The sequence below is a fragment of the Microchirus variegatus genome (assembly GCF_963457635.1).
Source record: "Microchirus variegatus genome assembly, chromosome: 2".
NCBI classification, from domain to species: Eukaryota; Metazoa; Chordata; class Actinopteri; order Pleuronectiformes; family Soleidae; genus Microchirus; species Microchirus variegatus.
Genome location: NC_139803.1, coordinates 4,831,215 through 4,847,108, shown reverse-complemented (window position 1 = coordinate 4,847,108; position 15,894 = coordinate 4,831,215). Strand labels below are relative to the sequence as shown.

The following is a 15,894-nucleotide window of genomic DNA, read 5'->3' as shown; positions in this document are numbered from 1 at the left end:
CTGTCCACCTCACTGTCCATCTGACTGTCCACCTCACTGTCCATCTCACTGTCCATCCAACTGTCCATCTCACTGTCCGTCTCACTGTCCATCTCACTGTCCACCTCACTGTCCATCTGACTGTCCATCTAACTGTCCACCTCACTGTCCATCTAACTGTCCACCTCACTGTCCATCTAACTGTCCACCTCACTGTCCATCTAACTGTCCACCTCACTGTCCATCTAACTGTCCACCTAACTGTCCATCTATCTAACTGTCCACCTCACAGTCTATCTCACTGTCCATCTAACTGTCCACCTCACTGTCCATCTAACTGTCCACCTCACTGTCCATCTCACTGTCCACCTCACTGTCCACCTCACTGTCCATCTAACTGTCCACCTCACTGTCCACATCACTGTCCATCTAACTGTCCACCTCACTGTCCATCTCACTGTCCATCTCACTGTCCATCTAACTGTCCACCTCACTGTCCATCTCACTGTCCACCTCACTGTCATCTAACTGTCCACCTCACTGTCCACCTCACTGTCCATCTAACTGTCCATCTCACTGTCCACCTCACTGTCCATCTCACTGTCCACCTCACTGTCCATCTAACTGTCCACCTCACTGTCCACCTCACTGTCCATCTAACTGTCCACCTCACTGTCCACCTCACTGTCCATCTAACTGTCCACCTCACTGTCCACCTCACTGTCCACCTCACACCCCACCTTAAACAATTCGTAAATTCAAATTTCAGTGTTCTGACCTGATTAAAGGTTTGAAAACACTGCGTCTTCTATGTGAAACACTGATGTTTGACGTTTAAAACACTGTGTCTTCTATGTGAAACATGGACGTACGATGTCCAAACACAGTTTTAGAGGAAAAGCTTTGAAAACTCACACATCAAATCTTCTTTAATGTGAGAAACTACAGCGACAAGGCAACACAAAATTAGCCAAACGGGACATTATTCCCTCAGGTGCTCGGCTTCCTTTCACATCTATGTAAATGTCAAAAAGTGCCCACTTGTGCCTGAAAGGCTGCAAAAGCTGCAAATGTGCAGTGATGTGTGAGTGGTTGGACAATGACCTGTGGTGCAGTTCACACACACGTTAGGACAAGAATGAACTGAGATTCCTGGAGTTCAAAGGTCATCCTGCTGACCTCTGTGACTCATGATCGTTTACTGTGTTTAACAAAGACAGGGATGAAAGGACAATGACCGACATGAACACAAGTCAATGTCAGAACTCTGGATCCATCAGGACTGATACATAACATCATCATTTGATTTGACTGATAAAGGCTAATAAATAAAGGTTTATGTGGTAAAAAGATTCTTCTGGAAGTAACATTTGAGTTCCATGATGAATGTGAGGAAATGACAAGGACAAGGAGACAGAGAAGGAGAAAGGGGACAGAGAGGAGACAGAGAAGGAGAAAGGGAACAGAGAAGGAGACAGAGAAGGAGACAGAGAAGGACAAGGAAAAGGAGACAGAGAAGGACAAGGAGAAGGAGACAGAGAAGGAGAAAGATGACAGAGAAGGAGACAGAGAAGGACAAGGAGAAGGAGAAAGGAGACAGAGAAGGAGACAGAGAAGGACAAGGAGAAGGAAACAGAGAAGGAGACAGAGAAGGACAAGGAGAAGGAGACAGAGAAGGAGAAAGGAGACAGAGAAGGAGACAGAGAAGGACAAGGAGAAGGAGACAGAGAAGGAGAAAGAGACAGAGAAGGAGACAGAGAAGGACAAGGAGAAGGAGACAGAGAAGGAGACAGAGGGAGAAAGAGACAGAGAAGGAGACAGAGAAGGACAAGGAGAAAGGAGACAGAGAAGGAGAAGTACAAGGAGAAGGAGACAGAGAAGGAGAAAGAGACAGAGAAGGAGACAGAGAAGGAGAAGTACAAGGAGAAGGAGACAGAGAAGTACAAGGAGAAGGAGACAGAGAAGGAGAAGGACAAGGAGAAAGGAGACAGAGAAGGAGACAGATACAGAGAAGGAGACAGAGAAGGAGACAGAGAAGGACAAGGAGAAAGGAGACAGAGAAGGACAAGGAGAAGGAGACAGAGAAGGAGAAAGGAGACAGAGAAGGAGACAGAGGGAGAAAGAGACAGAGAAGGAGACAGAGAAGGACAAGGAGAAAGAGAAGGACAAGGAGAAATGAGACAGAGAAGGACAAGGAGACGGAGAAGGAGACAGAGAAGGAGACAGAGAAGGACAAGGAGACAGGAGACAGAGAAGGACAAGGAGAAATGAGACAGAGAAGGACAAGGAGACAGAGAAGGAGACAGAGAAGGATCCATTGATACAAACATGTTTTCCAGTTCTCTTGGTCATTTCACAGTATTCATATATTTGGAAACATCTAAATAAATGGACTTAAATCAAAGCACTGAACGTGATCTGCTGTAAAGTGTAAATTAATCTTGTGTTGAGGAATACGATTGCGGTGTTTGTTGCTGGGCAACTGTCTATCCTCTCCAGGTGTGGAGCTGTTTGTGTTGGTGGAGACGAAATCATTGATTAAATCAAGGGAAAAAGAAGCTGTTGTCGCTTCTTTCTGTGAACTAATGATCTGTGTGTCAACATGAGACTGACGTCTCCACAGAGACAAGATTCACAATCAGACATGATTTAAGATGGAAGAAAGAATTCAATGAATAGAGCAAACGCAAAGCCTGATGGTGGAGAGAATAAAAACGTGTCTTCAGACGAGATTGAAACACACAGAGAGAAGAATATCAAAGTCTAACTGGTTTCACAGTCATGGACGAGCTGCTGAAAAGCTCCGTAACCTCTGGCTTTCAGTCGTGACCGTGTTGTCAGAGCAAAGAGGAAATAAACTCAGAGCTCACTCTGTTTGATTCCACTCATCATTTGAATAGAAACGTCATATCAGACAGGACGAATCAGCGATTACAGAGTGATATCACGGGAAAACACGGCATTAAAACTCATCGAGCAAAGTCAGCTGTGAACATATTCACAGGGACTCTGTGTTCAAGGAGGCGGAGCCTATCTGTCAATAACATATTGTGGAGGACGAGGAGTCAGGGTCAGATTCACCGGTCAAACATCCACGTAATAAACTCTGTTTCTAAAGACTTTCTCATAAGCTTTAATTAATAGAACACTTTGTACGAGTTTTTTTTTTTCCGTGGGTGGAAAAGTGAAATGAAAACGTGGCTGTGGGAGGAACAGCTGCATCCACCTCTGCTGCTACACACTCACAACACTTCCTGTTCACTCAGACAAGGCAAGGAAATTAAGCTGCAGGAGAAACTAAAGAGTCCATGTTTCTCTGTACGCTCACGGTCACTGCAGCACTATTTACATATTTAATAATTCTCAGTAAAGTCTATTTGAGCCCAGGTCATCATGTTATTATGTGACACTGTGAGATGTTTTTCTTCATCCTCGGTCTCAGGGCACCAGTTTAAGTCTGAACCCCTGTCCTGGATTATCCTCCTGACCTTTGAAACACGAGCTCACGAGAAGAAGGCTCTCGTTTTACATTGTGTGATATATTATTATTATTATAATATATGATAGTTTATGGTTTATTACCATAAAGTAAGTATATTCCCTCCATCCATTCATCTTCTCCTGCTTTAACGTCCACACGAGCGTCCACTTCTGCCTCATCTGCATCTGCGCATCAGTTTATATATAAAGCCTGTGCATATGGAGCTTAGACATCGCTTGTTAAATATAACCTCTCCTGCAAAACCTGAGCCGGCTCCAAATGGAAATCCATTAGTTTTGGCAATAATGAAAAAAATCTATTTTTTTAACGCTAACTGGCATATGAAATGGAAAAGGGAGACAGCTTCTGCTACGGTACGTTACTGTACCTGAGGAACTGAGGAACTGAGAAACTGAGAGGCTGAAGTCTGTCTTTCTGTCTTTCAATTCAAGGGAAATGTTCACTCATAAATTAATGGAGAGTACGTTCTACGTGGTTATAATGACATGTCAGGAAAACGTCACACACACGCGCGCACGCACGCACACACACACACACACACACGATTGATGATTTTCATTTTATTGTTTTACGCTGCCTTCTTCCTCAGGTCTCTCTTATTTTAATTATTTTTTTCATCGACGTCATGTTTATTTTCACAGGGACAGAGCAGACTGATGAACACACACACACACACACACACACACACACACACACACACACACACACACACACGTAAAAGTGCTGACAAAGTGAGGACCGGCATTTCCACTTTATAAATCAACACAATTACAAATATCTACTTCATGAATGACAACGATGAAGAACTCCTGGGTGCAGTACCATAACATGTCTGCAGGTGGAGCCCCAGAGCAAAAAGTTTGTGAAACAGCAGGGCTGGAAAACGGGTTTTTATAGCATGTATAGCAGTGTAGCATGTTTACAACCTAAGGAAGTGATTTCAATGAAAACAAAGTGAGGAGCGCCCAAAATGTCCTCACTCTGTAAAAATGACCTCACTTTGTTGGTTAAAAACCCTCACTGGTCCTCAGTATGCCGCAAGTACAAGAACACACACACACACACACACACACACACACACACACACACACACACAAACACACACACACACACACACACAGTCGTGTCCACGGCTCTTTGGTTTGAGTCCAAATGAACAGCAGCAGGTTCACTAACACTCTGCTCTGATGTCCCCACATGACTGGTGAAGTCTAACCCTGACAGGAAGTGAGGACCAGTCAAAATGTCCTGCAACATGAAGCTAACCACAATTCAAACATTAGCACTAAAACAAACCACTTCTACATTCTGACTCATTTGGACCACGTTTAGTATCCCATGAGGACGACTGGTCCTGACAAGGTCTGTGTTTATGCCAGATAATGTAACACACACACGCACGCACACATGCACACACACACACACACACACACACACACACACACACACACACACACACACACACACACACACACACACACACACACACACACACACACACACACATAATGAATGTGCCAGAACAATCATCTGTAACTGCAGAGGTTAACTGATAATTAAACTGTCCATATGTTTACAGACAGAAGTGGTGAAAATTGAGCACAGAGCATCATCGTTATGTGTCGGTGACTTTGGTGATGAAACGCTGACCTCCAGCTAAATTAGCACAGATGTCTGTAGCATACTTGCTAAATTGCTTTCCGCGCATGAATATAAATGCAGCGGGGACACAAAGCAACAGAGGGATTGTCACATATCTGCATCGATCACATAACAAGCTGATCATTGTTGGTCAAAAAGCAGTAAAGCACAGCACTGTTCGACATTAGACTGGAAGTGGAGCGCACCCTGAGCACACAGATGCTAAAGCAGTGATTTCACAGAGCCATGTAATCTCACAGTAAGAGAAGAAGAAACTGGACAAAGTGTTAAAACGCTTTGATGAAAATTTGAATAATTCTGATCCATGTGTGTGTTGCTCCTCCTTCACACTGCTCCATGTTCTGTTGCTGTAAATGCGTTCATGTCTTTGTCACATGCAATAATAATAATAATAATAATAAATAAAAAGGAAGGTTTAGCCTCAGGCGGCCATTTGAAATTCTGTGGAGTGCAGTCGACCATTTGCCAAGATTCTAGAGTGGTTTTCATTTTCTGTTCTGGGAAATGTTTCAGAATGAGGCGTCTGAATTGTATATGTTGATTTGGAACAAGCTTTATATACACACATATATATGTATATATGTGTGTATATATAAAGATAAAACTGTTTGAACAGACGACACAACAGTGTCTGCTGTCGTTAGATTTAATCAGTTTAAAGTAAAACTCAAAGGTTGAATTCCGGGTAAACCTGAGGCATTTTAGCTACCGTCAGAATCTCAGCCAATCATGTTAATATGATGATGTCATGTTAATATGATGATGTCATGTTAATATGATGATATCATATTATGATGACATCATGTTAATATGATGATGTCATGTTAATATAATGATGTCATGTTAATATGATGATGTCATATTAATATGATGTCATGTTAATATGATGATGTCATATTAATATGATGTCATGTTAATATGATGATGTCATATTATGATGATGTCATGTTAATATGATGATGTCATATTATGATGATGTCATGTTAATATAATGATGTCATGTTAATATGATGATGTCAATTTAATATGATGATGTCATGTTAATATGATGATGTCAGAGAAGCGACAGAAGGCTCCTGAAGAAACCACAGATTTGTTTTTTGTTTTTTTTGACAAACAAGCATTTGGTATGAAGACGATCCGATCTGTTCTCCTGGAACAATCATCAAAAGCAACATACTGAATTCTAATTTTATAATTTTACAGTCTTGATACTAAAAATGTGCTGGAGTTCTTATTTTTAAAGGGACTCAAGTATAATTGAGATTCTCTGTGAATAACTGGGCCAGATCAGAGAAACACAGCTGTGTTGTGTACATTCAGTGCTGCAGGTTCAGGTTGAACAGTTCAGACTAAAGAATGAACTATTGATTCACAGGTTAGATCAATAGATGTGTGTGTGCGTTTGTGTGTGTGTGTGTGTGTGTCAGTTTGTACACACAACAAAGACCAACAATTAGCCTGCGACTCAAACATGAACTGAAAATAACATTGAACACAAGTAAATGCTTTTACTGTGCAGAAAATGTAAGATTGATTCTGTGGAACATTAGCGTTATCAGTAAATGATGCTAAAATCACCACCCCGCAGAGTTAGCAGGGTGTAATATCCCGATGTCTGCAAAAACAGCACATTTCAATAATGATTACCACTAAGGCACAATTGTTGCACTTATTCTAAATGACTCTGAAGCAATGAAGCTTAACTCGCCGTGACCACTGGACCAACGAGCTTAATGCTAATCTCCTGCTATTATAAGTATGAAAAGCTTCTGCTAAAAGTCAGGCGAGAAAAGAGAAAGAGAAAGAAAGCAAAGCCTTTTCTTTCTTATCTGTGGGTCGTCGGCAGTTTCCTGGAGCTGGAAATGACCACGATCGCCGTGTTCGTCGTGTTCAGGTTGTAAAACATTTATGTAAGGGTTTAAAAATGTGTCATAGAGACGTTACAAATGAAGACTTTCAGCAGTAACATTGTTATCACTTCACTTTGCATTTGCATTTTATGATGTGTTTATGTGATGTTGTGTTTGCAGAAGTGGATCATGTGACATTGGATCAGTGTCCACAACCTTTGGTTTTATCATTAAATGTATAAGAAAGTCATTTTTTAGTTCTTTCACATGTCTCCAGATTATTTAAATCTTCTCATTTCTCTAAAACTTCACTCTTCTACAACACAAACCACACACTTTAGGTTTTTAGCACTTTAATATAGTGCTGTGGTTTTAATAGTAGTAATATCCCCAGTATTCTCCCCACTCACTAACTCAGGATGAATAAAGTTGGACTCACGGTCGTTGCAGAACGGTCCTCCGTACGTGGTCATGGTGCAGTCACAGGAAAAGCCCTCCCACAGCTGCAGGCACACGCCCTGGTGATGGCAGGATTCTTCTGTGCAGGTGGTGCTGGGACCTGTGGAGTGGTCCACACAACATTCATATGTAATACATATACATATAGATATATATCTCAAATATCAATCTATATCTAAAGTGTTCCTGAAGGTTGTGTTCCTGAAGGTTGTGTTTATAAATGTTGTGTTTCTGAAGGTTGTGTTCCTGAAGGTTGTGTTCCTGAAGGTTGTGCTTCTGAAGGTTGTGTTTATGAAGGTTGTGCTTCTGAAGGTTGTGCTTCTGAAGGTTGTGTTTCTGAAGGTTGTGTTCCTGAAGGATGTGTTTATAAATGTTGTGTTTATGAAGGTTGTGTTTATAAATGTTGTGTTTATGAAGGTTGTGTTTCAGAAGGTTGAGTTTCTGAAGGTTGTGCTTCTGAAGGTTGTGTTTATGAAGGTTGTGTTTATAAAGGTTATGTTTATGAAGGTTGAGTTTATGAAGGTTGTGTTTCTGAAGGTTGTGCTTCTGAAGGTTGTGTTTATGAAGGTTGTGCTTGTGTTTCTGAAGGTTGTGTTTCTGAAGGTTGTGCTTCTGAAGGTTGTGTTTATGAAGGTTGTGTTTCTGAAGGTTGTGTTTCTGAAGGTTGTGCTTCTGAAGGTTGTGTTTCTGAAGGTTGTGCTTCTGAAGGTTGTGCTTCTGAAGGTTGTGTTTCTGAAGGTTATGTTTATGAAGGTTGAGTTTCTGAAGGTTGTGTTTCTGAAGGTTGTGCTTCTGAAGGTTGTGTTTATGAAGGTTGTGCTTGTGTTTCTGAAGGTTGTGTTTCTGAAGGTTGTGCTTCTGAAGGTTGTGTTTATGAAGGTTGTGTTTCTGAAGGTTGTGTTTCTGAAGGTTGTGCTTCTGAAGGTTGTGTTTCTGAAGGTTGTGCTTCTGAAGGTTGTGCTTCTGAAGGTTGTGTTTCTGAAGGTTGTGTTTCTGAAGGTTGTGTTTCTGAAGGTTGTGTTTATAAATGTTGTGTTTATGAAGGTTGTGTTTATAAATGTTGTGTTTATGAAGGTTGTGTTTATAAATGTTGTGTTTATGAAGGTTGTGTTTATAAATGTTGTGTTTATGAAGGTTGTGTTTCTAATGTTTGTGTTTCTAAATGTTGTGTTCATGAAGGTTGTGTTTATGAAGGTTGTGTTTCTGAAGGTTGTGTTTCTGATGGTTGTGTTTCTGAAGGTTGTGTTTATGGAGGTTGTGTTTCTGAAGGTTGTGTTTATGAAGTTTGTGTTTCTACCGCAGCCCAGAAAGGACAAACCAGACACAGCCAGGGTTTTTTGAAGTGGAAGTTTACCACACAAATGAAGAAGGGAATCACCAAAGTTCCCTGACACAGATTCTTTCACACTGGACCTTGAACTCACTCATGTTGGAGCTGAGCTCATTTATATTACAAGAGGAAGAAAACTTTAAATGAACTTTCGTCAGTTCCATTCATGCCTGAGCAGAACCTTCTGTTCTACTGAGATGACTGGATTTATGTTTGACTGTAGAGTGAAATGAGGACATGTTAGCTTGGATGAAAGTGTGTATTTTAAAAATCAAGATGCTTTGATTCTTTCTCACCTCCACAGCCTCGTTCCACCTCGCCCACCTTGTAGAGGGCGTCTGCCAGCAGGTCAGGGAGTCGTCCATTCAGGTCTACAGAGGCCAGGCAGCCTTTGTATCCTTCCCGGGAGGCGATTAACCGAGGCAGGCTGCTGTACATGCTCTTCCCAAGACCACCGACGTACAGCTCCCCTGTGAGATACAGCACTTTTCAATGCTCCGTCGTATAATGCTGTAGTGACAGTGTCGTTTTAAATGTATTCATTCATTCAGACACTTGTATTCTCTGTGGTTACTCAGTATATGCTGATGCACCTGCATCTGTACATGGCTCAGCATGAAGGTCATAGGTCACAGTGACGGTGAAACATTCAGGGATGTTTACATCATTCTGCCCTCGTGTGCATCTGTGTCGTCAAATAAAGAATAACAGCTCACCCTTTAGGTCCAGGTTGCGGGCTCCGTTGGTGTGCTGGGTGACGGTGCGCGAGTCGATCTTCAGGATGTGCATGTTGTTGCTGTCCCTGGAGATCACCACGCTGTGCCACTGGTTGTCGTTCAGCGGTTTGTCAGAGTTTCCCTTCATGAGTGACGGCCCGTTGCCAAGGTCAAACACATAGTGGATGTACCTGAAGGACGGGACGGGACGGGACAGACAAATAGATGAATTAAATTCTGGTAGAAATTGGCCAGAACGGTTCAAATACACAGCAAATATAAATATATAAACTTCTCAACACTTCACAAAGTGACATCACCAACATTTATTTGTCTGTCTGACTTTTGTTTGTATTTGTTTGTCCTTGATTTTAAGGCCGAGTGAAACAACCTCCAAAACTGTAATATTAGATTTGATCATCAGACGCTGAGCGCTGTGTCAAAGTCAAACAGCAGACACAAAAAGATGCTACATTTCACAGATTAAAGAGGGAGCAGCCGCAAAACTATGACACAAGTGTTGAAAGTCATGTGTTGTGTGTGTGAGCGTCTGCTGAGGACAACATAATTAACATTAACATTAACAACATAACGTATATTTAAAAAAGGAATTTGACTGCGTGACAAATAAAACGAGACATTTGAAGCGATCCTGCGCCCACCCTTTGACCAGCTCCACCACGATGAAGTCACTGCCGTCGCCGGTGTTGTAAAGCACGAGTCCGTCAGGACTGGTGGTCTTGAACTGGAAGAACAGGTGCATGGAGGCGTAGGCCTGCAGCGTAGAGAAGGCCAGGTAACTGGCCTGGGTCACGAACGTCACAGGGTTGGCCACGATGTGCCTCATGCCGAAGCGAGCGTTCAACTCGCAGTAGGAGATGTCTCCGTTCTTGCACTGGTCCAGGAACAGCAGCCCGTTGAAGGACAGAGACTGAAGGTGGCCGATGAAGTTGGACGGCACCACGGAGATGAAGCGACGCTCGGTCATGATTCCCGTCTCGATGTTGTTGAACTCCAGGCGAGTGTGGGCGCCGCTCATGTGACCTACAGAAGCACACAATATCTTTAAAATATCCGTCTGCCATTGGCGCTTCAGCTGCACCGTCATCACTTTACCTTCCACGGTCACGTTGTCCACAGAGAGCTGCAGGTTCTTCCCACGCCGCACCACCTTCACAGAGTGCCACTCATTGTCGTTCAGCTTCTCGCCGATCAGGAGAATCTCTGGTCCTTTGCCTACGAGGGGAAAATGCAGCAAATCAGCTCATTTCACTGTTTCCACATGGAGCATCAGTCTCTCCCCAGGGTGCACACACACACACACACACACACACACACACACACACACACACACACACACACACACACACACACACACACACACACACACACACACACACACACACACACACAATAACAGCTCCTCCACAATAACATGAAGTCTATCTCTCTTTACTGATGTGTGATGGGAGTTTCTGTGCGCACTGATCTGAAGGCTTGGCTCAAAGACGCAGCTTCACTTCTCAGCGTTTTCTCCACTCTCGTTTTCGCATTCTTTTCCTCTGGTTTGTGGTAAATAGGTCACAGCACAGAGTCTTGCCACGGCTGCACCGTCATCCCGAATCAGCGCCCGTGCAACAGGGGGCGACGCGGCAGTTCAAAGGAGTTCTGACATCGCTTGGGAAACTAATTGGCCATGGCTAAGCTGACTGTGCCTTCAGGGCTTTGTCTGTCTAATTGAGCTCAGGGTGCAGGAGAATTACAGGGATGTACTGAGGGCAATACAGGGAAAAACATTCCCAACACTTCACTTTTTCATCCTGAGGGAAATAAGAGTGTGGAGGCTTTGTCCATGTTTCTTTACAGAGCACCGCACGACACCACCATCCACCTGCTGAATATCGACCACGCACAGCAGACGGATCAATCATCAAACCCTGCTCCCTCTGCAGCTGATGATGGAACCATGTCCAACAATTAAACACTAACGTTAACCTTGGAAACCTCCATCAAGGATTAACAGGGACACTGTGTGTGTGTGTGTGTGTGTTATCTCTGGAGCTCCTCTGTGTTTAAACACTAACACTAACATAGAAGCAGGAGGAGGAGGAGCTGAGTAAAGTGAAGGATTTTCCTGTCTTTTATTAGGAGTATATTTACACACATTACTCACATTTTAAATCCATCTGCAGGTTCTTGTGCAGCAGTAAAAGTCATTAAAGGCTTTGTGTGTCTCCTGAGGGAGCTGAGAAACGTCTGATAAATCACACTTTGTGATGTCACTCCAGTCAACGTGGGATTAAGGTGTGAAAAACTATCACCGTGAAAAAGACAAGGGCATTCTGCAGAGGTGGCCTCATTAACCAAGCAGCTGTTATACATATATATACATATAGTATATAATATAATGTAGGCTTTTACTGTCAAAACATAAGGGTGGTCATGTTTGTAGACTGTTAAGTAATAACTCAGTCTCTCAAGAGTAAACACAGAGGCTGTGTTCACATAGAATAATATGTAATATAAACCCTATCAAATATAGACTCAAACTAGCTTTAACATCATGATAAAGGACAGATTCTTAGTTAAAGTTTAACAGAATTAATAATTTCAAACATTTTCATTTCAGGTGTTTGCAGTACACCATTATTTACCAGAATCTAAAGAATCTAAAGAATGAACAGCATCATCAGCAGAATTCATTCTTACAGCTGTTTCCCTCCACGCAGCTTTGATTCTCACAGAAATCACAGGAAAATCATGACCTGAGAATTCACAATCATTGATCCTGGAGTTCAATTTTAATCTATAAACTGTATTAATTTAATTTAATTTAATTTACTCTGTAATATGAAATGCTTCAGAGGCCTCCGTGTGTGACATATATAACACTGACTTTATGTTGTGTGTGCTATAATGACGCTATAATAATGGTATAATGACGCCATCTGCTGGTAATAAGGGCTATAGGTTGCTCACGCATCCAAGCAGCTAAAGACACAAGAACACAGATTTCTATTAAGTATATGCATATTCTCCTGTTATTTGGATCTAAAAATGCTTAGAAAACAGCAGGTGGCGCTCTCTCACCCACACACACACACACGCGCACACACACACACACACTTACCTTGATTAAAGAAAAACAATGTTGTCCGTTCAGTATAAAAACAGCTGTTTGTACTGGAGTCGTAAATGTGATTTCAGGTGTGATTTCTTTGCTATTAAAGCTGAACCTGGTCAATAAATAAACACGAGACGTTGCGTGGCTGATATTGATCTGCATTCTAACATCCTAACAGTCGTACATACATCACGTGATGAGAGTTTGTGATTATTCTCTGAGCTAACACGAGCCTCTTCTGTATCAGACCATAATAACAGATATAACAGTCTTGACCTTTTATCTGTTTGATCTGTTGTATCTCAGATACATGTGCATCATAAACTCCATCCTCATCCTCACTCCCTCCCTCCTTTAAGATCTGCCTGTGGCTCTCATCTACCCTTTTAATCAATCCAATTATGTTCCCTCATTTAAATTCATGAAGGTGGATGTGATGGATGCTCTGGGCTCGACTGTCATGACTGTTTGTATGAGGTCGTTTTTCATGCTGAGGGTTTTTTTTTAGACATTTTATACACATTTATGCAGCTTATGTTCAGACTTTGGCACAGAAACACTGACTAATCTGATCATTTACTCACACACTCACACTGACGGACGCGTCTCACACTTATCTATTGATCAGATATCAGGTTCATCTCATCACTGCCTCTGCAGTGGGATTAACCACCAATAAAACCCATTTTCTTTCTCTGAACTGAGACCAATCACAGCTTATCTCCCTGCAGATAGATCCAATTATTATCATCACATATATAAGACATGTATATGCACTGATATTCACACTGTTATCTTTGTCACGATGCTGAGGAGCAGCGACGGCAAACAAGGAGAATAAATCAATGACACATCAAAGGAGAGGGGATTAAAGCACAGAGCATGTTGTCGACATCATGTTACAGTAAATAATTATAGGAGACACTTACTGAGATTACAGTCTATCCTGATACAATCTGGTGAGAGAGAGAGTGAGATGGTGAGATTAAAACGAAAAAAAAAGAGAAGATTTCACATCCTTCAAGGTACATTCTGCAGACACTTCAGTGCTTTTCAGAGCCCACTATCCGGGGACAGCCTCGAGAGTCCAAACGGCCACTTTTCCTCCCCGTGCTCAACATGCACTCAAATTAGCATGTGTGTGTGTGTGTGTGTGTGTGTGTGTCTGCTGTGAGACCAGATCAAAGTTAGAATCAATAAGAACTTTATCGACACACGACCGCTGACGCTCATGGATCAGACTGTGACGGTTTCACTGATGTGTGAGAAGAACAATGAAAAGATCAATAATTCATCTTTTTTAATATGGAATAAAAATGTCAGCGACTCTGGGATTAAGCGCAATTACAACACATGACAGATTATAACATTGTACTCTCAGTGAGCTTTGCTGCAAACACGAGAGTGGTTTGATTTCACTGAGCTCATAGATGTTTGATTTGTTAAGTGTGAGAGGTTTAAAGAATTCGATCCATGCACCAGTGAACCGGTCTTTGCTCTTGGAGAAAACGATGCAGTCTCTTCAGTCTCCGAGCGCAGACCAGACACTCATCAATTCTCCAAGTTACATCGGGAGGAAAAGGGCAATTTGCACAAACCTGCAGCCACAATCAGCCTTTTACACCATGACAGGAATCAGCTCAGTGTGACGCAGAGATTACACTTTCCTCCTCTGCAGAGAGATGAGAAACGGTTTCAAAAGGATTCACACGCTCATCGTTTCCTTTTTCTGGACTTACTGAAAACCAATTTATCCAACTGTATACCTATATATATAAGTGTACAGTTGGTGTAATGTACGCTATAGACTGGTGTAAGTCATGTGGCTGAGGCGTGCTCTCAAGCTGTCAACCATCACAGAGCAGTGGATACAGACAGCCAGAGACCAGAGTGTGTGTGTTCACTGAAGTGTGTGTGTGTGTGTGTGTGCAGCGAGGTGGAACTAAACTGAACAGGCCAGTAAATGGTGTGTGTGCTAATGATGGATGTGGTCTCTGACTGCCTTCTCCTTGAACTGCAGACAGAGCCATTGAAGGTTCTGAAAGAGCCGGGACGCTCAGACGAGAGCTGACCACTGAATGAACTGAGAGACAGAGACAGAGACAGAGACAGAGACAGAGAGAGAGGCTGAATATACAGATGCACCTACAGTTACTCAGAAAACACTGTGTCCTCATCGTCTTTATATTTGTTTTTAGAAAACTCAACATTTAGGAGCTACAGTATATTTACCTTTACTTTAAACACTAACATTAACCCAGTGTGTGTCAGCTGCATAGATTTAAATTTACATATATATTTATAGAACAACAGGACCATGATGATGATGTAAATGAGGGTTAAAAACCTCAGTGCATTGATTTTCTTGTTGATGTTATGGATCTAACCAGTTTTTTTTGGAGGGGGGGGGTTGGCAGTTGCTAAGCAACCGGTGGACTCTCCAGTCACTCAGCACATAATGGCCAAGAAATAGTCAGACAACATTTGTATTGTGTGCGGCTTTAGGTTTGATGTGAGTCTTTATTTTTAACTCAGTGCCAGAGACAGAATGAGAGGAAGTTTCCACGTAGACTCGTTTCTCTCTAAAGTCTTATTGATATGTTACGTTAAGTTTCATTGGTATTTTCCTGACAGATTTGTTTTCATTTGTGTTATTTATAAGATTGCATAAATAAGGTGTTCTTTGAGCAACTGCAGATGTTGTATATGAAGATATGATGGAGGAATGACAGAGTCAGAGATGATGAGAGCAGCTTTACCGAGGTTGACGGTGAGTTTGACTCGTCCTCCGTCCAGCTCCAGACGCAGCGTGTCCGCAGACTGCTGAGACGTGGTGGCCATCAGTAAACCGAAGGCTCTCTGAGACATGAAGCGCAGCGACACGTCCTCGGCCTCCGTGTGCAGCGTCCTGGGCAGCAGCACCTTCAGATACATGCTGCCGTCGTAGCTCACCGTCGTGGCCTCTGTGGGTTTCAACAGAACAAAGAAGCTCAGAGAGAATCACAGCGCAGCATTAAAAATCACAGCTTATCGCAGGTTACGCCGTGATATCGTTTCAGATTGCAGTTTTCATCCGTCGCAGCAGATGGCAGAAACAGCCTGGAGCAAATGAAGACGGTGGAAAGATTGCAGCAGCAATCAAATTTCCCCAGGATTTATGGCCGTCATAGAGCAACACAAGAGGGATTTTCATACATCCCTCATGCTATTAGCTGCCACTAGAGCTGCATAATTTGGCCTCTCTGTGTGAGGAAACCATCTGCATAGTA

At 42.4% G+C, this 15,894-nt stretch overlaps 1 protein-coding gene across 1 annotated transcript in view; it reads right to left on the bottom strand.

The window, feature by feature from the left end:
• The window catches only part of LOC310944614 (neurexin-2-like), a gene marked incomplete at both ends in the record, with an annotated part of 71,130 nt that overhangs the window by 29,725 nt on the left and 25,511 nt on the right, over positions 1-15,894 (bottom strand). The window contains 7 exons of the mRNA XM_083910417.1: positions 7,436-7,555; positions 9,082-9,255; positions 9,502-9,692; positions 10,164-10,545; positions 10,618-10,737; positions 13,555-13,581; positions 15,385-15,588. Coding sequence (XP_083766543.1) covers positions 7,436-7,555; positions 9,082-9,255; positions 9,502-9,692; positions 10,164-10,545; positions 10,618-10,737; positions 13,555-13,581; positions 15,385-15,588 — 1,218 coding nt within the window. The remainder of the gene's footprint in view (positions 1-7,435; positions 7,556-9,081; positions 9,256-9,501; positions 9,693-10,163; positions 10,546-10,617; positions 10,738-13,554; positions 13,582-15,384; positions 15,589-15,894) is intronic.